We start from the raw sequence: 26,906 nt of genomic DNA, 5'->3' as shown, positions 1-26,906 counted from the left end.
GAACACTGTAGAAGGTCTGCTCACAAACTTGTCCAGTCTCCTTTCCAAGCTACCCAAGTTTTTAGACTCTACAACCCAACTCGGTACATCATCAGATGCAGCATTCTTCACCTGACCTCAGCCGGACTATAAATACTCGCGTTCCTTCCACCCCAGGTAGTTCTGTTCGTGACTTGAAAAAGCCCACTGTGTGGGCGAAACGTAGTCAATAAAGGATCACATTATACTGCATTTGTGTTTATATTGCCATTGTGTCGGTATTTTATACCATTTATTTCCAATGTGTACACCGGGTAACAAGTGTACACCGGGTAACAAGTGTGCACCAGGTAACATGTACACTGGGTAACAAGTGTGCACCAGGTAACGTGTACACCAGGTAACATGTACACCGGGTAACAAGTGTGCACCAGGTAATGTGTACACCGGGTAACAAGTGTGCACCAGGTAACGTGTACACTGGGTAACAAGTGTGCACCAGGTAACGTGTACACTGGGTAACAAGTGTGCACCAAGTAACGTGTACACTGGGTAACAAGTGTACACCAGGTAACGTGTACACCGGGTAACAAGTGTGCACCAGGTAACAAGTGTGCACCAGGTAACGTGCACACTGGGTAACAAGTGTGCACCAGGTAATGTGTACACCGGGTAACAAGTGTGCACCAGGTAACGTGTACACCGGGTAACAAGTGTGCACCAGGTAACGTGTACACCGGGTAACAAGTGTGCACCAGGTAACGTGTACACCGGGTAACAAGTGTGCACCAGGTAACGTGTACACCGGGTAACAAGTGTGCACCAGGTAATGTGTACACCAGGTAACAAGTGTGCACCAGGTAATGTGTACACCGGGTAACAAGTGTGCACCAGGTAATGTGTACACTGGGTAACAAGTGTGCACCAGGTAATGTGTACACCAGGTAACAAGTGTGCACCAGGTAATGTGTACACCAGGTAACAAGTGTGCACCAGGTAATGTGTACACTGGGTAACAAGTGTGCACCAGGTAATGTGTACACCAGGTAACAAGTGTGCACCAGGTAATGTGTACACCGGGTAACAAGTGTGCACCAGGTAATATGTACACTGGGTAACAAGTGTGCACCAGGTAATGTGTACACCAGGTAACAAGTGTGCACCAGGTAATGTGTACACTGGATAACAAGTGTGCACCAGGTAATGTGTACACCGGGTAACAAGTGTGCACCAGGTAACAAGTGTGCACCAGGTAATGTGTACACTGGGTAACAAGTGTGCACCAGGTAATGTGTACACCAGGTAACAAGTGTGCACCAGGTAATGTGTACACCGGGTAACAAGTGTGCACCAGGTAATGTGTACACCGGGTAAGTGTGCACCAGGTAACAAGTGTACACCAGGTAACAAGTGTGCACCAGGTAATGTGTACACTGGGTAACAAGTGTGCACCAGGTAACAAGTGTGCACCAGGTAACAAGTGTGCACCAGGTAGTGTGTACACCGGGTAACAAGTGTGCACCAGGTAATGTGTACACCGGGTAACAAGTGTGCACCAGGTAATGTGTACACCGGGTAACAAAGTGTGCACCAGGTAACAAGTGTGCACCAGGTAACAAGTGTGCACCAGGTAATGTGTACACCGGGTAACAAGTGTGCACCAGGTAATGTGTACACCAGGTAACAAGTGTGCACCAGGTAATGTGTACACCGGGTAACAAGTGTGCACCAGGTAACGTACACCACGTAACAAGTGCACTAGTACACATCGCCGTGCTTTTGTAAGCTCCTGTACCTGCCTTACACGTGTGCACCAGGTAAGTGTGTACCAGGTAACAAGTGTGCACAAGGCAGGTAACAAGTGAAGCTTTATTAAGCTTCTCTGACGCACCACCACCCACTCACTCAAAATAGAATTTACCCTGTACATTGTCCGGTCTTATATAAATCTGTAAAGTATCTCTGATATCAGAGGAAGAAGCAGCGTCACACTACCTTCTCGCCTACTCATTTTGCCTAAAAAGAAGAAGCGAAGCTCATAAATTACTGACGACGCCGACACTGGTGTGCGCGCGACGACCCACAAGTATCGACTAATGTCCGATTCTTTCACTGTGACGCTTATTTTTTCCCTCTACATGGTTTTATACTTAAAATATGAAAGATTGTATTCAGCGTTTAGAAGATATTTGATACATTCATGTACTGTTCAAATCTTTTTTTGGTAATTTATTAGGCAACAGATGTGTGGTTGAGAAAGTTCATAGCTGAAGTTCGGGGTAAAATCTAAACTCGAATACGTTATTAACAAAATATCAGTAAAGAAATTTATCGTAGAAATAGCAAAATATATTTAATATTCTCACTTACGTACATGTTCTTCGCGCAAGCAAACGTATTTATTATTATTATTTCTGGCACATATCATATTCTTAATTGCCTCCGAATGAATTTGAGGGGAATAAATTTTAATTTGGAAATTTTGAACTCAGACATATAACTGAAAACTAATGTTCGAGCGTTTACCCCTCCAGTGAATGTCCTGTATATCAAATAAAATAATATATTTATGTATACTAGTATTGTGTGCATAGATGTGTTAACACGACGCAGAAACTGCTGCCACTTGCAGCCTCCGGACGCCAGACAATCTAGTAAACAAATGGGTCGAAGGCGACGACTACACAACTAATTACTAATGGACGCCGGAATTTGACGATTTTTCGCTAATTTTCTACTTATTTTGCCACATTAGAAGCTCTTTTATTCACCATAAATATGGCCGACACGCTGGTGCAGACAAACTTGGAGAAAATAAGCAGGTAGGTGAAGGAAAGGCCTTGGAAACACAGCTGATGATGACACTTGTGCGAACACACAGAGGGGGGCGAGCCCCTGGGGTTTTCTGGGCTCTTTCCTGGAGCCCAGGGATCTCCTGAGGCATCTTGCTGAATATCAGAATTCTTCTAGGGCACTTGACTAGAGCTCAGAGGTTTCAAATGGCACCTTACTGGCGCCCAGAGCACTCATAGGGTAACTTAATGAGACCCAGGGCTCTCAGGACACCTTATTGTCTCCCAGGGGTTCTCTTAGGACAACTTACTGGAGCCCGGAACCCTTAGGAACACCTTGCTAAGGCCCAGAGCTTTGCTGGGGTACCTTACTGGGACCCAGAACTTTCCTTGGGAACCAAGTTGGGACTTTCCTGGCAGACTCACATTGTTATAGAACAATGTCAGTCTTAATTTTAAAGGTAAAGGGTTGTACAGTGGCATTTATGGTTGGGGAGAGGGGTTCTAAACCTTATTTAATTGGAACTTCATCTTTATTTATTGTTTTCTTTATTTTTTATTTTCTTTATTTTTTGTTTATTCCCTGAGGGAACTTGTGTTCTCATTCTTAATACCATCCAACTTAAGACAATTTTTCATTCCAAAGACCAGGGAGTAGTTTGATGTGGATTTAAAGGCATTAGGTATAATATTAACATGTGTGATGGAAACATTTTGATCCTGGGATATTGGCCACTCCAAATGCACATAGCTAAGGGTAGGAGAAAAATTACTGCTTGACTGCTATGTGTGTTGATGAAGGGGAAAAGTGTGTTTGATGATCATCTGTACCAGCATTACTATAATTTCCTCTCCTTATGTGACCGTATTTGTTATAGCAATAAGAGTAGGCTCCAGACAATAGCATCCATAGAGATTAGGGTCTCTGAAGGTCATTTGCATTCTAGTCCAATCCATCAAATATCCATCTTTGTCTCTACGAGCGCAGGAACATTTGATGTCTCCGTAGATGCAGAGAGACTGTATCTGGAGTTCACCCACATATCCAAGAGTGGTAATGGAAGGTGTAAAATTCATGATGTTCTTGTTGGTTCACTCTCGCCCATTACTATGTGAATGTTGCTGGCAACTCTAGTGCTCAGAGTTTAAATAGGCAGTTTTGCTAAGGCTGTGGCCCAGGTAGATAAAGGGTGACCCAACAAAAAAAATTACACTATATCATGTTAGTGTGGAAAAAGAAATGTCACAATACCATCGATAGAATAGTACACAAATAACCGACACACAAATAACCTACACTGATTTTCCCTCTCCTACATGGAGGTTATTTGTGTAGTGTTAGTGTGGAGTATGGGGTCTAGTGACAGGGCAGTGATTTCTTTATATTAGTTTACAAATAATCTCCCAGTTCTTTCTTTCTGCACTTTTTTCTCTGTGCTCTCTTTCTCTTTCTATCATTTAACATTTATGTCTGTCAAGGCACCAACCTCCTCTCCTAGTTCCTCCATGAAAATGACCCCTGATGACCTCTGCATGGACATGGTTCATGGCTGCAACCCAGGACCTGGCTTATCCAGGTAACTGGTAGTTGCTGGCTCTGGCCCTAGTTCTGCCCAGCTTTTGGAGGGCCACTCTGTAAACATTCCAGTGGTGGGTTGTAGTTCTGTAATGAACACTGATATTATCTCTGTTCTGGTTAGTTTTGGGCAGGTTGTTTTCTCCTGGCATGACAAGCATTTTGGTGGGGATTTATTATCTTTGTTTACATAGCATTTGCTGATGTGTGTTAATCTACCTTCTTCATACAGATCATTGAGCATGAATTCAAGGAGTGCAACATGCCTAGATCTGGGAATCCAACTCCACATGTGTGGAGGCACAGTGTAGAGGTCTTATGGCCTAATATCTGCCAGATCTCAACTACAGTTGTGGCTTAATTGCCCTTAACTCCCTCAGTACTGGTAACCCAAATGGGGTGCATATATGGGCTGAAGGGACAAACAGTAGTTAACAGATGGACATGGTAAAACCCACACACAATAGACTGAAAGCTATTTAAAGGAATAAAGTGAGAAAACAGCAATATTATTATATTAACACTCAAGGGCCATAAAGTCAAGTCAGGTTAGGGCAGTAAAAAGACAACCTAACATCAAAGAAAGTTTATTAAGATATAGAGGTGCACCTAAATACAGTTACATAAATTATCATACATAGCAGCACATGTGTAGATTACCTAGGATAACCCCCAAAAAAAGCCAAGTGACATTTCCATTGGGGTCCTTGTAATATCTTATTTAAACCTTAAAAGTTAAAACAGCTAAGTAACTCAGCTATGTTAAAAGCATTTACAATAAAAAGAGATATACTAGGAATAAGGTGAACTGAATTATTTACATTAACATTAAAGAGGGGATCAGATCACAGTAATAGGTACATGTATGTTAGCTATACAAGAAATCACTCTCCTCCTTTTCTGTTGCTACATTCATTAGGCACCTTTTGGTCCTTTTCCTGAACTGGCTCATGCTAGGACAGGCTTTGTCATGTACAGGCAGTCCATTCTGCTCCTTTATTGCTGTACAATAAAGGGTGTTTGAAGCCTGACCACCTACAGTAGTGTGCATATTAATTGGGACAGGGGTAAATTTTGTCTTAGTCTCCAGATTAATTAATGTAGTTTGGGCTCTTTTTCATAAAAGTTTGCTACTGACTTCTGGCAACCATTCAGCTGTGGCATTACCCTGCAACTCATCAGTGCTACAACATCTGTTGTTCTGTAAGGCTATTCCTGCAAGTGTGCTCTGTGAGTGAATGTGGTTTTGCCAAATTCTCCCCTTAATTCATGATTACTGCTGAAATTCATGATGGATGTTACACTTACGAAGTGTGCAAGTATTGTAGCTCTTAGAAAACATGCTGATTTGAGTAGCAGACAGATCGCCAGAAATTTGACCCTGGCAAAATCAACCATTGGTCGGATTCTGAAGAGAGCTGGCAACACTGGTGATTGTGGAACTCTGCATTATGGAAGATGTGGAAGAAAATGCAAGACAACATCTCATGATGACAAGGTTATCATAAGAAATAGTGTGAAGGATCCCATGAAAACCAGCAAAGATCTACAGAGATATTTGGCTTTGGTTAGTATAAATGTTGATTCTTCAACTGTTCGATGAAGGCTCCTTGAAGTTGGCAGAACTGCCAGAAAGCATGTAAAGAAATGATTATTGACTGCTGCTGTGAAGATAAAACAGCTGCAATGGGCACTTGATCATAAGGGATGGACGCAGATGAATGGAGAAATGTTATATGGTAGTGAGACTGAGCAAAGGCAAACCTCTTTGGAATGGACACATTCAACAGGTGCTAAAACACCCACCTAAGATTATGTTTTTGGGTAGTTTTACTGCTAAAGACCCTGGATGGCTTGTTATTTAGGGAACGATGGGCAGCGACAAATACAAGGCAATCCTGGCAATTCATTTGCTTTTCGTTGTGGATAGAGACTTTCCTGATGGAGAAGGCATTTTCCAGCAGGATCTTGCTTCATGCCACACTTCCAGAAAAATGCTGACACTCTTCGAAGAGAGTGGGGCTAAGCATTCTAAATTGAGCTGGAAACTCTCCTGACCTCAATTCAGTTGAGAATCTATGGGCAGTGACCAAACACAGGATCGCAAGCAGGATGGCTCAACTATGGAGAAGCTAATCGCTGCTGTTATTAGGACCTGATATCATGATGAACTTGCCAAAATGTGTTAAACATTGGCCAATTCTATGCCAAAGCATGTACCAATGCATACAAAAGTAAAGAGTAGTCATATATTGTATTAAGTCAGTTATCTGTCTTATCATTTCTGTGTATTTTTCAAATAAATATTAATTTTCCAAATAAATGTCTTATTTCATCACTGTTCCAATTAATGTTCACACTACTGTACTGCGGGTATTACAAAGTTGTGTTCCCTTCCCCTAGTACTATAAACTGCTTTGGTTCCCAGCCTTGACAAACTTGGTAGCAAGATATTCTGGACACTGCTTGTGAGAAATTTGTGAACATAACACTTATGACTTATGAGTACTGGGAATTGAGGGTCAAGTGACTGCTTGTCTCCTACAAAGAACTTTCATGGCACACATAAGTGCGATAAGGCACTTAAATTACTGGGAACGGTTGAAGGTCCTGTATCTGTATTCCCTCGAACGCAGGCGAGAGAGATACATGATGATATACACTTGGAAGGTCCTGGAGGGATTGGTACCAAACCTGCACACAAAAATCACTCCATATGAAAGCGAAAGACTCAGCAGGATATACAACATTCCCCCAATGAAAAGCAGGGGTGCCACGAGTACTCTGAGAGACAACACAGTAAGTGACTGGGGCCCAAGACTGTTCAATTGCCTCCCAGCATACATAAGGAGGATTACCAGTAGACCCCTGGCTGTCTTCAAGAAGGCATTGGACAGGCACCTAAAGTCAGTACCTGACCAACCGGGCTGTGGTTCGTACGTCAGGTTGCGTGCGGCCAGCAGTAACAGCCTGGTTGATCAGACCCTGATCCACCATGAGGCCTAGTCTCAGACCGGGCCACAGGGGCGTTGACCCCTGAAACCCTCTCCAGGTAAACTCCAGGTACCCTCCACAAGGAAGGGGTTGTGAGGAGAGCCTGGCAGGTGGTGCTGGACACTACATTCCTCTGCTAACAAGCACTCACACTGGCAAACTACCTACCTCTGTCATTCACACCTACACACAGTAATTAAATATGTACAGTACATACATGAAAATTTTTCCCTTAAAGATATTTACAGAATGCAACTCAAGATTGTGTGAGTTGGCAGTGGGAGGAAAGGAGTCATGTACTACGGAGTGTACTATTCAAATTTTTTACGCAATGTTATGCTACAGCATGTAATACCAACTTTTTTGTCCTAGCTGATTCTTTAATGCTTTACAATGTGTATATCAAAATTGTCATGCACTATCATTTTTTTTATTGCACTTCTTGAATTTTGATGCCAGCAAATAGTGCAGTGTGAAGTCATATTGTAAGTGTGTGTACTGTGCTTCATTGTGGAATCTGAGATTTTGTTTTATTTCATTTGGTGTTTTGGTTATGGTCATTATGAAAAACATTGCATAGTGATCAGCTGTCCTCACAGTTATTATGTCTGCTTTTTGTGGTGATATCACATTGGCTGATATTTATTTTAATGAAGAAATAGATGTGCTGGTGATTCTGGTGGGTTTGGTAAGTGATGATATTAGAAGGCAAGACTGCAAATACATGGTGTTTGGAAAGCTTGCAACTTAAGGATCGTCTCTTTAACTTAGGTAACATTAAAATCTGTAGCATTTATCAAATGATTTGGCTTAGTTTATGGTTAATGATTAGGTCCCTGAGATTCTAATTAAAGTTTGTTAGCACGTATGTAAAATTATGTATACTGTATTGCTCCATATGGAATTAAGGTCTTAGTTATTGGTTGTAAGTTGTGCAAATATGTACTCACCACTGCATCTAGTGTTTATGATGCTTTTACATTGCTTTTCATTTGTACAGAAGATTGCAGTACCAACTCCCTTTTTTTCCAGGTCTACAGTTGAGCATGGCTGTGTTCCCAGGTATGTTGTATACATCTTAACTCATGTTTTAGTCAGGTCTCTAAGAATTATGAATGATAGTAGGACATTGATGTCATCATTGTTTACCTAATCTGGCATTATGATTAAAGACCAAGATATTCTTTGTTTCAAAGAAAATTTTTGGCAAGGCTTGCAGTACATGTAGTACTGTATTTCCTGTCATGGTCTGCAGTGTAGTAGATGCTGTAGGTATAAGATACTGTAGAGGATTTGATTCAGGATTAATGTTGCAATGCATACACAAAGAATTAAAATTTTAACTTGTGAATAATTAGTATTATTGAGCTTAATTCTATAAATATGTGCTTTTAAGCTTTTTTTTTTTTAAATATCAATTGTGACTAAGGAGAATGAGGTAAGGTATAATAAAAAATGTATTTATGAAATTTTTTCACATGATCCACAGTATTTAATTCTGAGCAGATTATTAAACTTAAAAGGTGCTATTATATGGTGATTTTTTTTATCTGTTTTATGTTACTAGTAATACTTTATCAAAGACAAGATATGATAATACATTTAATTCTTAACATTTTGCACATGTTACACTTCTGAAAATTAGTGTTGCAGTATAAGTGAAATCAAGTACAGTGGAACCCTGGTTTTTGCACGCTTTGAAAGCCTTTACTGGTGTATCACTGAAAATCCTAGTGTGTTCAAGAAAAACAGTGTCTTCAAGAGTAAATTGTGTGTGATGTGGAAAGCTAATAATAAGGCATGGGTCAAGAGTCAAATTTCAAAGAGTAGGTCCATGATGTGTTTGGCCTGAGTATGGAAAAAATACCTCCTGGAAAAGAAATTGCCACTCAAGTGCCTCCTGGTAATGGACAGTGCTCCTGCTCATCCTCCAGACTTGGGAGACTGGTTGTCTAGGGACTCCAGTTTTATAACAGTGAAGTTCTTGCCCCCTAACACCACTCCTCTCATCCAGCCCATGGACCAGCAGGTCATTTCTAACTTCAAAAAACTCTACACCAAAGCAGTGTTTCAAAGGTGCTTTGAAGTGACCTTGGGCACTGAATTGACCCTAAGAGAGTTCTGGAGGGATCACTTCAATATCCTCCATTGCATAAGCCTTATAGGTAAGACTTGGCAGGAAGTGACTTCCAGGACTTTGAACTCTGCTTGGAGAAAATTGTGGCCAGACTGTGTCCCAGAGAAGGATTTTGAAGGGTTTGAGGCTGACCCTGTCGACCCTCTGCTTCTTGTGGAATGCATTGTGTCATTGGGGAAGTCCATGGGGTTGGATGTGAGTGACAAGGACGTGGAAGAGTTGGTAGAGGACCACAGGGAAGAGCTAACCACTGAAAAGCTGCAAGACCTTCAACTCGAACAGCAACAGAATGCAGCTGAGGAACTTGCTTCAGAGGAGGAGGAAGAGAGAGGGAAGGAGGTGTCTTCTTCAGAGATTAAGGAGATTTATGCAATGTGGAGTAGGGTGCAAGCTTTTGCTGAGAAATATCACCCTGACCAAGCTGAAACAAGCCATATCTGCAACATGTTCAATTAGAGAACCTTGTCCCACTTCAGACAAATCTTAGAGATGCCAGAAACAGTCCTCTCTGGACAGATATTTTGTGCAACAGGGGTGCACAAAATATCTGTCCAGGGGTGCAGTGACTCTCAAGCTGGTCCTAGTAGCATTAAAAGACAAAGAAGGGAAATAACCCCAGAGAGGGACTTGTTACCTGAAGTCCTTATGTAGGGGGATTCCCCTTCCAAACAGTAACCCCAATTCCCTCTTTCCTCCTCCCTGTCTTCCATAAGCCAACAAGAGTCTTCATTAAAGGTATGTAATGTTTATATTTATTAATATTTATGTATCATTGTTTTGTGTTTGTAAAACTATATTTATTCTTTAAAAAATGATTTTTTTGTGAGTATTTTTGGGTGTCTGGAATGGATTAATTGTATTTACATTATTTCTTATGGGAAAATTTATTCAGTTTTCGCATGTTTTGTTTAGGTTTTAGAACCACCTTCTGGAATGGATTAAGTTCGAAAACTGGGGTTCCACTGTAGGTGGACTGAAGAACACGTGGAAAAGTAGAATTACATTCCTGACACATTGGAAAAGTCAATAAATTTTTTAAATTTTTAATTTGTCATAGATAATAGTGTTTCATAGATTATGTTTTAGTTATTGTTGTTTGTTAATCTAGAAACTTGTGGAGATAGTTGATAAGATCCTTGTATTCGAGACTTATTCATTAAAAAAGTTACCTTTGCTAAAATAATGTTACATAAAATAATTAATTTTTATCTTAAATTCTGGTTGCTGGTGCATGTTGATCTTCAAATGTATGGAGAGGGATGCTGTGGCCTTACCAGGCTGAGGTTGATGGCTGTAGTTCTTGTGTTGATGTGGATGAAAATGATTCTTGTATTAATGTGAATGGCAGAGTTAATATAAAGTTATCAGTACGGTAGACTCTTGATATAATGGACTTACAAAACAAAATGGGCAAAATCCACTGCATGAATTATGTACTTTTAACTCCTCTTTTTTTTTTTTTTTTTTTTTTTTTTTAAATTCAATATTTATTGTAATAGAATTGTAAATTGTGTGTATAGTCATATATTAGGTATACTGTAGGGTAATTTTAGTGCTTTTTCTCCTATTTTTATACATTCTGATTTACCAGACACTCAGACGGTCCTCCTATTAGTGCATTACATCAAGCGTTTTCTATAGTTTATGGTTGTACTGGAATTTAAAAGTAGTCTGTAATGCATCTCTGCTCTTTCTTGCAGCCAACCACTCACTTTAAAATTGTTAAACCATCCAGAACTAAATGAACATTCTTGTGAAGATTTTCTGTTTTGTTTACACAGTTTTATTATATAATAGGACTTTCTACCTTATCATAAGGCATTAAGTGTGTACCTTATTTTTTTCCGCTCGGTCCAAACATTCAGTAACCTTTCTGTGTTATTTAGCTGTAATGACCTCTTGACATTCTTCTCAGTATGTCACAATCTGGATTATTTATGCACAAGCTCTTTCCTTCATTTTATTGTTTCTACATAGTGTAGATTCTCTGACGCTGAAGGTACAGGTCATCTCTGTGACATATGTGCTAGCTTTAAGCATATATGTCACCACTATTTGTTTCAAAATGGGCATTGTTTCATATTCATACTTTTTCTTTGCACCTCCAGCATCACTAGTATCCTTATTAGGTGCCATTGTTAATATCCACAGACAAAATGGGTGACGAAATGAAAGAAAATTGGTAACCACGAGAGTAAGGTATGAGTGTGAGAGTGGCTGTTTACAACAAGGTGTCAGGCTAGGCCTCCCTCTAAAACAATGGATTTGCCCTAGGTGTGGAGGAATAATATCCCACAAAGTGATCTAGCCAGATTTTGTGCAAAAACATATGCTTATTTTCTCCCAACTTCATGATGTGACCTCACTCTTATTTTCCCACAAAACATGAACTTGGGTAAAAAAAACTTTAATTGTGATTTATTGAGAACACAATTTGTGGGTGCATGAAATGTGAGAGTCTTCTATATTTAGAATAAATATTCTGTATAATTAAAATTAATTTATCGCTTTTGAAATATTAATGACTACTACGGGCATAGTTCTAGTTATTTCAACAAAATTTATGGAGTAATACATCACTAAAAGTACTTATTATATGGGAGATTGGATACAGTTATTTGAATAGTTATTGAGAATGGTAAATAATAACATCAGTGATGAATTTATTTAATTTGATTTCAAATGATTTTTTTATTGTATGCAATGGGACTCATCAGTGCTATAATTTTTCCAGCTTAAAAATATTGTAATGGCTGATTTTGTCAGGCTTTTACTTATGTGATTGTCTGAGCCTGTATGTTCTTTGAGGGAATTTCTTTGATGCTGATGGATGGAAGGAGCACAATAGGATGACTTGCAGAGCACATAAATCTTTAGTTGAAGGAAGATGGAGTAGGGGTCATCCTAGGAAAAGTTGGAGGGAGGGGGGTAAAGGAGGTTTTGTGTGTGAGAGGCTTAGGCATCCAACAAGCGTGTGAGTGTGTTAGATAGGAGTGAGTGGAGGCAGGTAATTTTTATGACTTGATGTGCTATTGGGGTGTGAGCAAGGTAACATATATGAAGGGATTCAAGGAAACTGGTTAACCAGACTTGAATCATGGAGATAGGAAGTACTGTGCCTACTCTCTGAAGGAGGGGTGGGGATTTTTGTAGTTTTGATCTGTAGTATTGGCCCCCCTTTGGCAAGACAGTGATAGTGAATGGTAGTAAAAGTGTTTCTTTTCTGGGTTACTGTACCTTAGTGGGAGATGGCCGGTTTGTTAAAAAAATAAGAATGGCTTTTTAACTCTAGGAATTGGAGCTACCCTACCTTTCCTTGGATTAAATCTGATTCTCATTCCACAGGCACTGTTTGATGCCTATGGGTTTATCTCTCTCCAATAAATATAATAATAATAATATAATAATAATGTATAATAATATAATAATAATAATAATAATAATAATAATAATAATAATAATAATAATAATAATAAATAAGCCTGTATAGCAGTTCTTGACTCTTTTATGAGGTAGTTTTTCCAGTACCTGTGTGGGATTTTAATATTGCGTCATGATGAGACCTGTTATTTTTTGTGAAATTTAAGGTTTGGTCTTGTGACGTTACTGTTGGTTTTCCCATACTGTTTACTTCTTTGAATTGTTCAGGATCAATAAGGGAAAACTAATATACAGTAATAATAATAATTATAATAGCTGATATGATAGGTATGGATTTTATTTTTGGTAAGAACCATAATTTAATTAAATGCAAATTCCGAACGGTAGTTCTAACTGAAGTTACAACTAAAGAGAAGAGGGCAAACTATATTACATTCAAGGGAAGGAATAAAGTTAACACATAATGGTTTTCAAATGGTACTTAATCAGGTGTGATATATTTAATCAAGACACTACCCATTAAGAAGTTGTTTAGGTTTTGCACGTACTGTACTTTGCTTAATGATATTGTACTGTAGTCATGCTTTCTCTATTTTGTAATACTGCAATAAAATTTTATTATATTTACACCCCAGTATTTTATTTCTTCTTCAAATCCCTTCACTGTTTTTTTTTTTTTTTTTTGTTTGTGAACATTAAAGCTTTTAGGATAGTGTGGCAATTTAGGTTTTACATTGTATTAACCAAGAAAACCTGATATCTGCAACAGAATTCATAGGCATAATACAAAACACAAACACTTCTTCGAAATTCTCCCCCCCCCCTCCTTGTTCAACTCAACTTGAGCAAAAAGTCAGTGTGTGTAAAAGGCCCTAAAATCTGGAACTTTCTGCCTGAAGTTTTCAAAGGCTCCCTAACTTCGTACTGCTTCAAAGCTACTATTAAAAAAGCACCTCCTTACCTTAATGTGATTCATGATAGCAATATACCATGTCAAACAAATCTTGTAATCTGCTTTATTTCATACAGTTTCATCTTATCTTGGCTTGTTCATTATATTCTCATATTGTACAATATGCTGCAAACACTTCTTTCAGAATTAGCTCTTGTAACGATAGCTTTATATAGAATTATCTTTGTCTTTACCTCTTATATCCATATCTGCAGAAATAATCTTCAGAGAACTTACATTTCATTATACATTGTAATGTTTTGTATTGTAATTTAAAAAACTAGTACCACTCACACTATTAGGACTAGATAATTGTATTTTTATTTCATGTAACTTGTATTAAATTTTAAGTTCCTATTAATACAGTGTATTACACCATTAAAAATAAAAACCTGTCAATTTTAAATATAGTCTGAGTTGCCCAAAATGCTATGCATCTGATGGATCTTCATATTATTGCATGTTTTGTATATACCGAGAGTGGGCAAGTTCTCCGATAAAAGTCACACACAAAACTTTTCATACATTTTTGAATGTTCAAGAGCCACAGAAAATATTTTAAAACTGTATTTATAAATAATAAAAAATACAACTCTATAGTAGTCATTTTCACCAAAGCAGAATATGTTTAATCTCTGCTTGTTGAAGACTTATTGAATCTTAATAGTTTAAAATCTGGCTGATAGGATGTCAGAGTTGCTCTAAGAAGCTCAGTGAGGTGACTTTTAGTGAGGATAGCATGATGTTTTGACTAGATAAATTTCATTACAGAGAAGAGAGATTCACAGCAGTAAGTTGTCTCAAAAACACAGAATAGACAGAAGCCAGTTTTCTGAAGATTGGGATACTTTGCTTCTGGAATTTGTTTCCAGAAGTCAGTCAGAGATGAGCTTTTATGTACTAGCTTCAAGCTCGCATCTTCTTGCAGCTAAATAAGCTCTGTTTCTATTAAAGCAACATCCGAGGCAAAAGGTGCAGCAATAGGATATCCATCGTTGATGACATCTGTCACTAAAGGATTCACAAGAAATTCAAAACACGACTTTAATTTTTTTTTATTTTTTCAAACCTGTTTTCAAAATCATTATGAAGTGTTTCTAAGTTTTCTTTATATTGTTTCAATATACTGTCATTAATTTCAACATTAAGAAAAGCAGCTATTCTTAATTTAAGGTTGGGAAAGTGGTCAAATTTCTTTGTTGCCAGATCTGTTTGAAAAAAGCTTTTTCTGAAAACTGATTGGGCAAGTTCTGTAATAATTTTGTTCCTTCCCTAAAGTGCCAGATTTAAATATTGGAGATGTTGCATTACATCTGTAAAAAGCATCAGATCCTGTACCCATTCTTGATATTCTAGTAGTGGGTATTTCTTTTTCTTTTCTTTCATGAAAGCAATGACTGGTTCAAAAAGAGCAACAAACTTACTGAAAAGATTGGTAGTTGATAGCCATCTTACTATACAGTAGAATGAAAGGCCTCTTGGTTTTTCTTCAAGCTTCAGCTCCTCAGTAAAATTTCTAATTTCACAGTGTGTTTTTGCACCTGTCCAAAAAAAATTCACAATTTCTGAAACAATTTATGACATTGTTGAACTTGGTGTTTGCTTATTAAATGCTCAAGGTGAATGATACAGTGGATAAAGAGACATTAAAGATAGTTGAGATCATGTGTCAGTTGCCCAGCTAGGCCAGCATTTTGACCTCCTTGCCTGAAAACTCTAGAACTGCGGACTAAACTACCATTTTAAAAACTACCGTTAAAATAATCTTATCTCCCTAACACACCACATCATCAACTAACTATATGAAAACCACCTATTCTCTTTTTCGTATTATGCACACATCTAAAACAGATTGGATTTACTCTTGTTATCTGTGATTTCCCCCTAATTTACACTTACACTCACTCAAATGACTGGAAACATAAAATTCCTAATATAGCTACTACCTAATAAATCTTAAGTTAGCAAGTTAGCCCTAAGTTTGCCTAAGATACTCTCCCAATATAGGAGCTTTAATAGAAACAGTGTATGATGCCAAGATTTAGCTATTCCTATTATTAAATTTACTAATTGTAATATTTTTATATGTTTTGTACTACCTCATTATAAATCTAATTAATCCCTTCAGTTACCTAATATGCACCAAGGTATATTAAAATGTACTACTCCAAAACCTGTCAATATAAAGTAAGAATTAGTATTAGTCTGCCCAAAATGCCTAGGCATGCTAGAAGCCTTCCTTTTAATTAATATTTTATAATACGTAAACCACACATTGTAAGCTTTACAAGGAAATAAACATTTTCATTTTCACCATAACTGGTGCTGTCTGTTACAGTGCTAGGTTTATGCAATGGTAGCTGAGCATTTAGTAAAGCTTTGCTAAGTGCATTTTTGATACCAATACCTTCTGTGGTTTCCTTTAAGCTTATCAGGTCTAAGAATTCTTCTTTTACATTTCCATCATTTGTAACATAGCGAACAAATACAGTGGACCCCCGGTTTACGATCAGCTCCCAATGCGACCAGTTATGTAAGTGTATTTATGTAAGTGCATTTGTACATGTATGTTTGGGGTCTGAAATGGACTAATCTAATTCACAATATTCCTTATGGGAACAAATTCGTTCAGTAATGGCACCTGAACATACTTCTGGAATGAAATAATATCATAAACCGGGGGTCCACTGTATAGCTAGCTGAGGGATATCTTGAATGTCTGTAGATCATCCAATGCTAAGCTGAAAGCAGTGCAACTTTTCAGATCACTCTGCAGTGAACATACTATTGTAGAACTAATTTCAGAAATGTGTCTCAGTAGTGTGGCAGATGGGAATTTGTTCTATTGCTTGTTTAAGTTTCCAGTTCTCTGGAGCGAGAACTGCAATCATATCACTAATATTCTTTTTTTCAAATACTCTGTGACTGTAAGGTAGTTTACTTCCAACAGTATTCCAAGCTATAACAAAACTATCTTCAATACCTAAATCACTTTGTTTACAGAGGGAAAATAGGCTGTTTTGTTGAGTGACTAAATTAGATTTAAAAAAATTTATTTTATTTTTTTTGCAGTTCTGATTCGGGAGGAAATTCAGATGCAAATTTTTTATGGTTAGATTCATGGTGATGCCTTAAAGTACTGGCTTTATAGTGGCTGATGGCGGTATGACAGATAAGGCACAAAGCCTTTCCACCCTTAACAATAAAAGCAGATTCATCCTCCCATTGTTGGTTAAACACACACTTTTTGTATTTCCATTTTATACTATTCTATTGCTTGATCATTTTAAACAAGAGTTTTATAACGAACAAAAATCAGTCTCAAGTATTTATTAATCAGAGAGGTACTTATCTATGCTACACTGCACTAATTATGCTCCACTACTGCTGTAAATGCGTACCTTGTGTGTACTGCATGAAGAGTGATGGCACAGAGTCCAGGTGCATCATCTGTACTTGTTTAAAACATATTTTGATTATGTTCAGTAAGTTTAAACATCATTTTGGGCACAGTGCATATGGATGTTTGAAAAGATAATGTGAATTACCTGTGCAATATGATTACAGTAAACAGGTGATATCAGAATATGCAAAAAACACTGTGAAAAAATAGTGAAATTCCAAGTGCTTTCATGACTTCTCACAATATTACATTATATTCTGATATTGGTACCTACTATGCTACTATAAAGTATTAATATAAAATTTTAGGAAAAATGGCAATGAAACCCAACATTGTTTCGGGAGCTGCACAGAGTAGCTTCGGGAGCCGTGTGCAGCTCGCGAGCCACAGTTTGTCCACCATTGGTGTATACAATAATTTTGAAATAAATATTTGTGTTTGTATAACCAAGCTTTAATGAGCAACAGAAGAGATCAGTCGCCCTCATTGAAAATGAATTATTAAGTGTCCATGAAAATTAGTAGAATTTTTTACCTGGAGAGGGTTTTGGGATCAATGCCCCTGCTGCCCAGTCTGTGACCAGGTCTTGTGGTGAATCAGGACCTGATCAACCAGGCCGTTACTGCTGGCTGCACATAATTTGACGTATGAACCACAGCTCCGCTGATCAGGTACTGACTTTAGGTGCCTGTCCAGTGCTTTCTTGAAGACAGCCGTGGGTCTGTTGGTAATCCCTCTTATGTATGCTGAGAGGCAGTTGAACAGTCTTGGACTCCTAACACTTATTGTGTTGTCTCTTAGCATACTCAAGGCACCCCTGCTTTTCATTGGAGGGATGTTGCAATGCCCGCCAAGTTTTTTTTGCTTTTGTAGGGAGTGATTTTCATGTGGAAATTTGGTACCAATTTTTCTAGAATTTTCCAAAGTATATATGATCATGTATCTTTCCTGCCTGCATTCCAGGGAATACAAGTCAAGGAACTTCAACTGTTCCCAGTAATTTAGGTGTTTTATCATGCTTATTTGTGCTGTGAAGGTTCTCTGTACATTCTCCAGGTCAGTAATTTCACCTGCCTTGAAAAGCACTGTTAGTGTACAGCAATATTCCAGCCTAGAGAGAACAAGCGATCTGAAGAGTGTCATCGTGGGCTTGGCATCCCTAGTTTTGAAGGTTCTCATTATCCATCCTGTCATTTTTCTATCAGATGTGGTAGATACATTATCACTCCCAGGTCCTTCACATTAGTTTTGCACTTTGTGTCCTTTGAATTTGTTTTATACTCCAATGTAGTTTTAATTTCCTTGAGCTTTCCATATTGGAGTAATTGAAATTTTTCTTCATTGAACTTCATATTGTTTCCTGTGGCCCATTTAAAGATTTGGTTGATGTTCCCTTGGAATCTTGCAGTGTCTTCGATGGAGGACACTGTCATGCAGATTTGGGTGTCATCTACAAAGGAAGACATGGTGCTGTGGCTTACATCTCTGTCTATGTCAGATATGAGGGTGAGGAACAGGATGGGGGCAAGTGCTGTGCCTTGTAGAACCAAGCTTTTTCACTGTGGCTGCCACAGACTTCCCATCTCCAGGACTTGAGTCCTGGAGATGGGAAGTACAGTGTCTGCACTCTGAAGGAGGGGTGTTAATGTTGCAGTTTTATAACTAGTGTAAAGCACCCCTCTGGCAAGACAGTGATGGAGTGAATGATGAAAGTTTTTCTTTTTCGGGCCACCCTGCCTTGGTGAGAATCGGCCGATGTGTTAATAAATAAATAATTCTTTGCTATTGTGTTACTGCCCTCTTTGTGGAGTGGGGCTATGTCTCTTGTTTTAAGTGACTTTGGGATAACCACTGTGTCCATGCTCCTTCTTCATAGAATGCTCAAGACATGTGACTGGCTACTTGCAGTTCTTGATGAACACAGAATTTCACAAGTCGGCCTGGGGCAGAGTGCATGGGCATGCCTTTTTTGTAGTTGTGTGGTGTTAGGATAATATCAGAGACACTTGAATTGACCAAATTCTAAGTCTTGGTTGTAAAAAAATTAATTTAGGTTGTCGACTCTTAGTCTGCATAGCAGCTCACTAAACACCAAGTCATACTGGGCCTTTAGTATCTCACTCATTTTCTTGCAGTCATCTGTGTAGGTCTCATCTTTTGTAAGCAGGGGTCCAATACTGGATGTTGCTTTTGCCTTAGATCTGGCATAAAAAAAAAAGGCTTTTAGTTCTTCCTGAGTTTCTTGTCTCGTGTATGGTTCCTTAACCCTTTCAGTGCTCACAAACTTGCTCTCAGTGTCGACGAATTTAAAAAAAAAGTTTTTCTTATGAAATGATAATCTTTTCCTGATGGTAATGAAACCAAAAGTACAAAATTTGATGGAAAACCTACGAAATTACACTCTAATGAAGTTAACGGTCTCAGCGATATTTATGCAGCGGCAATTTCACCCAATTTGAGCCCAATTTTGGGCCAATTCCATTGTTCCAGTCGACTATATTCATAGCTATTTCACTTGCACTCCTTTTGTTCTGTCGACTGAGTACAAAAAATTGCTCATTTACCTATTTCAACTACCCAAAAAAAAGTGATCAAAAATTGGTAATTTAGCCAATTTCATATAAAATTCAAGAAAGGCTAATTTCAAAATAAGGTCCAGAATAAACAATGCAGACATTCCTAGCACTAAAATAACCATTTTTTCTGTTCATTAATCATATCTCCAGGCCCCTCTTATATTATGCTTGCTTTCCATCTTTAATTTTTAATCACAAAAAATAAAAGATGAACTGTTATGCAGATTACTGCATTATTGTAAAAATGGTACAAATAATATCAGTGCATTTGTGAAAACATACTAGACCCACCAGTTGATGTGTATTGGATGCATGATGCGATTTATTTATTTTTGAACATTGTCAAAAATCAAACTTTTCGGCTACTTTGAGCTCACTTTCAAGTTACTTTGTCTCTTAACCATTCAAAGTCATCTCCATTTCTGTAATATATCCCCTATTCTATCAAATGAGACCAAGAAAATGAGAATGCAACCATAAATGCCATACAAAAGTACACCGCAAAGTTGCTGTTTTAAACCAAAAACATGGTTGTAGGTTTTTTTTCTCATGCACTGCGTGCTGCAGGATTTTTTTTTATACTGCGCACACTGACCACTCAGACCCATTCTCTCATATGTAGGCCTACCACCTATCTCCCGCAAGCTTGGAAGTGGCTAGAATTTTGGCATAGTATTGCGAGACCGACACTAGCTTCAAAGCCGTAATATTATGGGACTGTCAGTGAAAGGGTTAAGCTTAAGTTCAATATTTGCTCTTTCTCTGCTCAGCACCTCCTTTCATACTTCAGTTATACTGACCCCTTTCAGCAGCTCTGTATATTATATACATTAAAATTTTAGCAGGTAAGTAAGTTTATTCAGGTATACACAAATACAGTTACATAGATTATAATTATCATACATAGCATATGTGTAGAGAACCAACGATAACCCAAACATATGCTGATATGTATGAAAATTATAATCTATGTAACTGTATTTGTGTATACCTGAATGAACTTACTATTATTAATATTAAAGTGTTCCCCTTTAGCTATATGTTTATTTACTGAAGAAAAGTGTCTAGGTATCTATAGGCTAGTAAAATGTTTTATGTTCCCATATTTTCAATTATCCAGGCAGCACATCTGTGTGTTATTTAGTTTTGCCTTGGGTGATGTGCACATCAACCAGTCAATAAGGTTATGGCAAGCACTGTATTTTGTCTTTTTCATGACTGTAATACCTGGTATCTTTTATAAATATCTTCCAAAAGATTTGCAGTAAAGTTTAAGCAATAAATTACTATATAATGTACTTAGTTAAGTAATTCTCTATAGTTAGGACATCATAAAGCTAGTGTAATGAAGCAGCTTTGCAGTAGTCTTAAAATAGCACAAGTTTTTCAAAATTTAATGTAATAAGACTCAAGAAATCATAATGACACGATTGCAAACAAACCATACTCTATGACGCGGGTTCAATCCCGGCCGGGGGTATGGTTTAATGTAATAAGTTATACTTATTAAGCAATAATGCTTTTATAGAGTTAAAGGAATTGTCAAATATGTAATAATAGACTGCAGCTTATGATATAAAAATTAGATCCTGTATAATGGATCTCCCAGTTACATATAACAGTAATGCATTCTTGCAATTCATTTACCTCAAGTGTTTGGGAACTCAGAACCTATTTTCCTATAGACACCCATGTTACAAAGAGAGAGATGATCCAAGTAATAATATTCAGTATTTAATAGTTTTTATTTTAAATATTGAAATTAAAATCATTGTTTAGTATTCAGATGAGTCATCTTCTCTCTCTCCTCCACCCCATGCCCTCACTCCTTTACCTTTCTCCCTGTTTCACATTCCCTCCCATTCTTCCATTCACTCCCAATCTCTGATTTACTACAACATGCTTTACATTTGCTCTCCACTCTCTCATTAATAAGAGTGAGAATATTATGTATGTGGGCATATGATATAGGAAAAAAGAGTGGTGAGGATAATTGCATGGGGAGGGTAGGTGGGTTATTGTGAGAGTATAGTAAGTTGAGCCAAGGTAGGTAGGAAAGAGAGTTTTCCCCCATCCTCATCCTCTCCCTAATGGCCATCAATGAAAAAGTGCCATTGTCTTACCTTTTTGAAAGGCAGGTACTTCAGGTCATGACAATAATAATAATAATAATAATAATAATAATTTATTTCAGCATGATACAGACCCATTACAAATTGTAAGTTGCTGGAATGCTTAGCTAACGAAAGTTTAGTTTGGTACTTAGAAACCTGAATTCTTTCTCCCCTCATTAATTTGGTTTTCATAAAGGCAGTTCTACCATCAACCCATAATCTGCTTGGTTATTTACATTCATAATGCCTTTGCTAATAATCGATGCTATCCAGAAATTTGACTTTCTCATCCCATCATCCTTCATTTGGTTATTTTGCATTTTTAGTAAGCCCATAGTAGTAGTATTTTGCTGGGTCCCTGGACATGCCAATATTCAGGGCAGTGAATATGCAGACTCAGTCAGTCAGTCAGCTATTCAAGACCTCCTGATTTCCCATACGAGTATTCCTTACTTGGACTATTTTTTGTGCATTCTCAACTTTTCTGCAACCATTGGCAACAATTATTGGTCCATGTTAGACCACAACAAATTGTCCTCTTTCAAACAACAATTAAGATTCTGGTTATCTTCCCACCATTGTTAGGTTTGGGAGACTGCACTCTTGCCCTTACGTCTTGGACAAGTGTGACTCAGGGATACCACATAGAGAAATGACTGGCACCACTCTGTGAGGACTGTGAAGTTGCATTGTCCATTCAATGTATCTTAATAGATTGTCCTGTCTATCAGGGCATATGCAGGATCCACTTCCAATGTCTAAACTGTGCTAACATACTTCGCTGATCTCCTCTTTGATACGGATTCTCTGGCTTTTTTAATGGAAAGTAGCCTATTGCACCAACTTTGATTTCACTTTTACTATTGCAGTAACCATCCACCTCCACTAACCACTAACTTTTTATGTCCCTACCCCTAATTCCTAACCTCCACATATTTCTACTTTCAAACATTTCTTGCTGCAGTGGTGTATGACACTTAGGGTTTAGCACTTAAATTTATTTTAATAATCCCCAATGGTCAGCAGCCCAGGACCATGGCCTGCCCCCACCCATTTCCTTGTCTTACCTGTCTGCTAACCACTGATAGGTACTAGATGTGGAAAATGTAAGTCATACCCAGTAAAGAGCATGGGGTGCCAAGGCACAACAAAAAGACATTTGTGCCAACATTCACGGATCTCAGTTATTCAACCTGCTGCTCACAGATACGTATCAGAAATATTGCAGTAACGAGCAGAAGTCTTCAAGAGGTAACTTGACAAGTTCATCCTGCAAGTGCTGAATCAACCAGCCTGTGATGGAAATGTGCACCAGTGGACCACTGGCATCCACAGCCTCATTGACTAAGCAATGACCAGGCAGGCATGGCCCAGGCTGGGCTGCAGGAGTGGGGAAGCACTAAATCTGTCAAAGGTATATAAAAAGTGGATAGCTCTGCTAAAGTAAGCAATAAACCTACAGTTCTTTACCAATCTCTGCCAAACAACATAGACTCCACACATGCATAAAATTAATGAATACAAACTACCAGTGCATTTAGTGAAAAATGTTAAGAAAAAATTGAAGATAACTTGTTTAAATATTTTCAGTAATATCCTCAGATCAATGGTTGCAAGTTATTGATTCCATAGTGTGCTGATCATAAGTACAAATGATCATCAGTTGGTGATCTGTTGTATATACAAAACCAGGCATAGTAAGCTTGCCATAAACATGCACATATGCATTGTTGCTGTTTATTCTTAAGGAGTAGAATGGTATCAAGTAAATTTTATGTACACATGTATTACCCTTCCTTTAATTCACTTCTTAACCCTTTCTCTGTTGTGACCCCAAAATTAAAAGTCCCATCATTTGCAGAGTTTAAAAATAAATCTTCTAGAATGATAGACTATCTTTTTCTAAAGGTCATGACAGCAAAAATGCAAAATTTGATGTAAAACTTATGGACTTGAGCAGGTGTAAATTTGGAAGTTGGGAGCACCCTACACAACAATGATTTCACTCTGAGGTCTATTTTAGGCCAATTCCATTCCTCAAACTGACCTAATTCCTGGCTATTTTGCTAGTATGCCTTCCATTCTATCAATTAAGTGCAAGAACCTGGCCATTCAATTATCAGAACTACCCTAAAAAAAAAGTCCCCAGAAGTCTGTAATATGGCCAATTTTACACAAAATTCAAATTTAAAAATAGAGTCCAAAATAAACATTATAGGAATTCCAGCCACAATATCAACTTTATCTCTGTTCATTAATTACATCCAAAGACCCCTTCTACATAACACTTGCCTTTCATTTTGAATCCATCATCACACACACAAAATTTAAATTTTACACTATTTCTTGGCTAATAAATATAACCAAGAATTATTGATCATTGTTTAGGCCACCTAAATAACTGAAGCATACCTAGTGAAAACCGGTAAAACAGTAGGGGGGGGGGCTACCCTTCTTAGGAAAATCGCTGAAAATCAAATATTTTTGTCACATTGAGGTCTATTTTACTAGTTTTTTTTTGGTCTATCAATTGGCAGAAAGAAACAGCCAATAAAACTATGAAAACCACTCTAGAAAATGCCTTAGTCATTTGAACCCAGATACAAGGTCATAGGTTAACTGTTACCGTCATGCACTATGGGGGGTTACTGGATTTTTTTTTTTTTTTACACTGTGCATACACACCCATTCTCTTATGTCTAGGGCAAAATTTACCACTCACAGCATATTTGAGGGTGCTATGATTAAGAAGTACATATACACAAGTAGCACTGGCCTCAAAACCGTATATACAGTAGAACCCCCATATCAGCAGTTTCAGTTATCCACAGTTTACTGTGGGCCAAAAATAACTTTTAATTTTGCTTAATAATGGCCACAAAGCACAAAAGTAGGGATGATGGCTATTCTTCAAAGCCTAAGAGAAGCAGTGAAGTGCTTCCCATCAGTGAAAAAGTGATAATTCTAGACTTATTGTGTGTGATATATTAATTAAACTTTATCATAGGTATGTATGTAAATGAAAAATGACTTATTTGTAGGGTTCGCTACTATCCACTGTTTGAGGTATCCGTGGTAGGTCTTGGAACGTATCCCCCATGGATGAGGGGGGACTATTGTATACATGGAAGAGAGTGAAAGGGTCACTAACTTCGCTTAAATATTCATCTCCTTCTCATGTGCTTGGCAGGTAGTCAAAAGATAGGTATGTAGATTCTTTAATATTAAACAGCCTTATTAGGAATTATCTTTAGGAACATGAAATACACATAGCATGTTACCTTAATGTGTAGGCAATTGGGAAGCTTATCTCTTAAACATATATTTTTTTATTATTAATGTAAATGCCTTATACAGTGGAACCTTGGTTTTCGTATGCCTTAGTTTTTGTGTGATTCGGTTTTCGACGACTTTTTTCGTTGAAAATTTGTCCCAGTTTTCGTACATCCGCTCGGTTTTTGTACAGTTGAAAATTATCCATACCAAACTCGTCCGCCTGCTCACGTGACTCAGCCACTCATTTCCCGGAATCAAGCACCCACACAAAGCATCCCATGCATTCACAATTTTGAAGGGTTTGAGGCTGACCCTACGCCTGTTGTGGAATCTATTGTGTCTTTGGGGAAGTTCATGGGGTTGGATGTGAGTGGCCAGGATGTGGAAGTGGAAGAGTTAGTGGACGACCACAGGGAGGAGCTAACCACTGAAGAATTGCAAGACCTTCAACTGGAACAGCAACAGACCACAGCTGAGGAAATTGCTTCACAGGAGGAGGAAGAGAGAGGGGAGAATGTGCCTTCTTCAGTGATCAAGGACACATGTGCAAAGTGGAATGGCTTGCAAAGTTTTGTGGAGAAATATCACCCTAACAAAGGTGTTGCAAGCCGTGTCTGCAACATGTTCAATGATAATGTCTTGTCCCATTTTAGGCAAAACTTAGAGATGCCAGAAACAGACCTTTCTGGACAGATTTTTTGTGTGATGGGTATGGTTACTCTCAAGCTGGTTCTAGTGCCAGTAAAAGACAAAGATACCTGAATTCCTTATGGATGGGGATTCCCCTTCCAAACAATACCCTCTCCTCCTCCCTCTCCCCTCCTCGCTGTCTTCCATACGTCAACAAGAGTCTTCATTAAAGTTAAAAGTGATGTTAAATGTTCATTTATCCATTTCATTAGTCATTTATATTTATTTCTCATTGTTTTCTGTATGTAAAACTATAGTTATTCTCTATGAAATGTATTTTTTGTGGTGTCTGGAACGGATTAATTGGATTTACATTATTTTTTATGGGAAATATTGCTTCGGTTTTCGTTGGATTTGGTTTTTTGTTAGACTTTCTTGAACGGATTAATCACAAAAACTGAGGTTCCACTGTAAATTGTTTTATGCTACACAAACGTTTATTGCCAGAAGTTTATCACACATATTTCCTTGATTTTATTCAGTTATTTTTGAGAACTATGAAGATGGTATGATTTGTGTGAAGGTCTCACATAATGTCTTTCTTCAGCTTTCTCCAGGATGTGCAGTACCGTTCTTTAATGATCAACAGCGCCAACTATAATGTTCGACTCATGCGCGAACGCAAAACTCGCCTCCCATTTCTTGATTCACAAACAGGTTAGTGTTTCCAATCCTTTTATTATTTCTCTGTATTGCTGTTTTTACAATATCTAAAGATGTTGATAAAGAATTTGTTGTGATTTTTTTGTATATACAATATTTAAATGGATTTGGAACCAAGTATTCCAATTAATTCGGTCTGCATTCTTCCTAATAGAAATACAGTAAATTCTCTAAAGAATAAAAAAGCACAATACTATGACTGGAACAGTACACAAATAACTCGCCCATAGGAGACTGAAATGTTGTCATGAGTTTGTCTATGTACAGGCTATTTGTGGAAATTCTCTAAAAAAAAATGCACTTTGATAGCTTATTTTTGATAGGACACTATTCACATTTCTGTTTACTAAATATTACTAAGCAGTTTTGTATG

The 26,906-nt window shown here is 37.8% G+C and overlaps 2 protein-coding genes across 8 annotated transcripts in view; one reads left to right on the top strand and one right to left on the bottom strand.

Moving 5' to 3' along the window:
* Positions 1-2,060, bottom strand: part of LOC128702197 (PEST proteolytic signal-containing nuclear protein) — a 57,992-nt gene extending 55,932 nt beyond the window's left edge. Inside the window, exon 1 of one of the 2 annotated variants that reach the window (XM_053796325.2) lies at positions 1,975-2,060. In XM_053796325.2, coding sequence (XP_053652300.1) covers positions 1,975-1,990 — 16 coding nt within the window. In that variant the 5' untranslated portion in view covers positions 1,991-2,060. The other variant, XM_053796315.2, reaches the window with a different exon arrangement.
* Positions 2,061-2,562: 502 nt separating this feature from the next.
* LOC128702155 (zinc finger protein ubi-d4 B) overlaps positions 2,563-26,906 on the top strand; it is a 389,189-nt gene continuing 364,845 nt past the window's right edge. Inside the window, exons 1-3 of one of the 6 annotated variants that reach the window (XM_070091760.1) lie at positions 2,563-2,801; positions 8,374-8,403; positions 26,418-26,527. In XM_070091760.1, coding sequence (XP_069947861.1) covers positions 2,758-2,801; positions 8,374-8,403; positions 26,418-26,527 — 184 coding nt within the window. In that variant the 5' untranslated portion in view covers positions 2,563-2,757. The remainder of the gene's footprint in view (positions 2,802-8,373; positions 8,404-26,417; positions 26,528-26,906) is intronic. The other 5 variants (XM_070091755.1, XM_070091761.1, XM_070091757.1 and 2 more) reach the window with 5 other exon arrangements.

Source organism: Cherax quadricarinatus, chromosome 37 (genome assembly GCF_038502225.1).
Source record: "Cherax quadricarinatus isolate ZL_2023a chromosome 37, ASM3850222v1, whole genome shotgun sequence".
Lineage (NCBI taxonomy): Eukaryota > Metazoa > Arthropoda > Malacostraca > Decapoda > Parastacidae > Cherax > Cherax quadricarinatus.
This window is presented reverse-complemented; position numbering and strand designations above follow the sequence as displayed.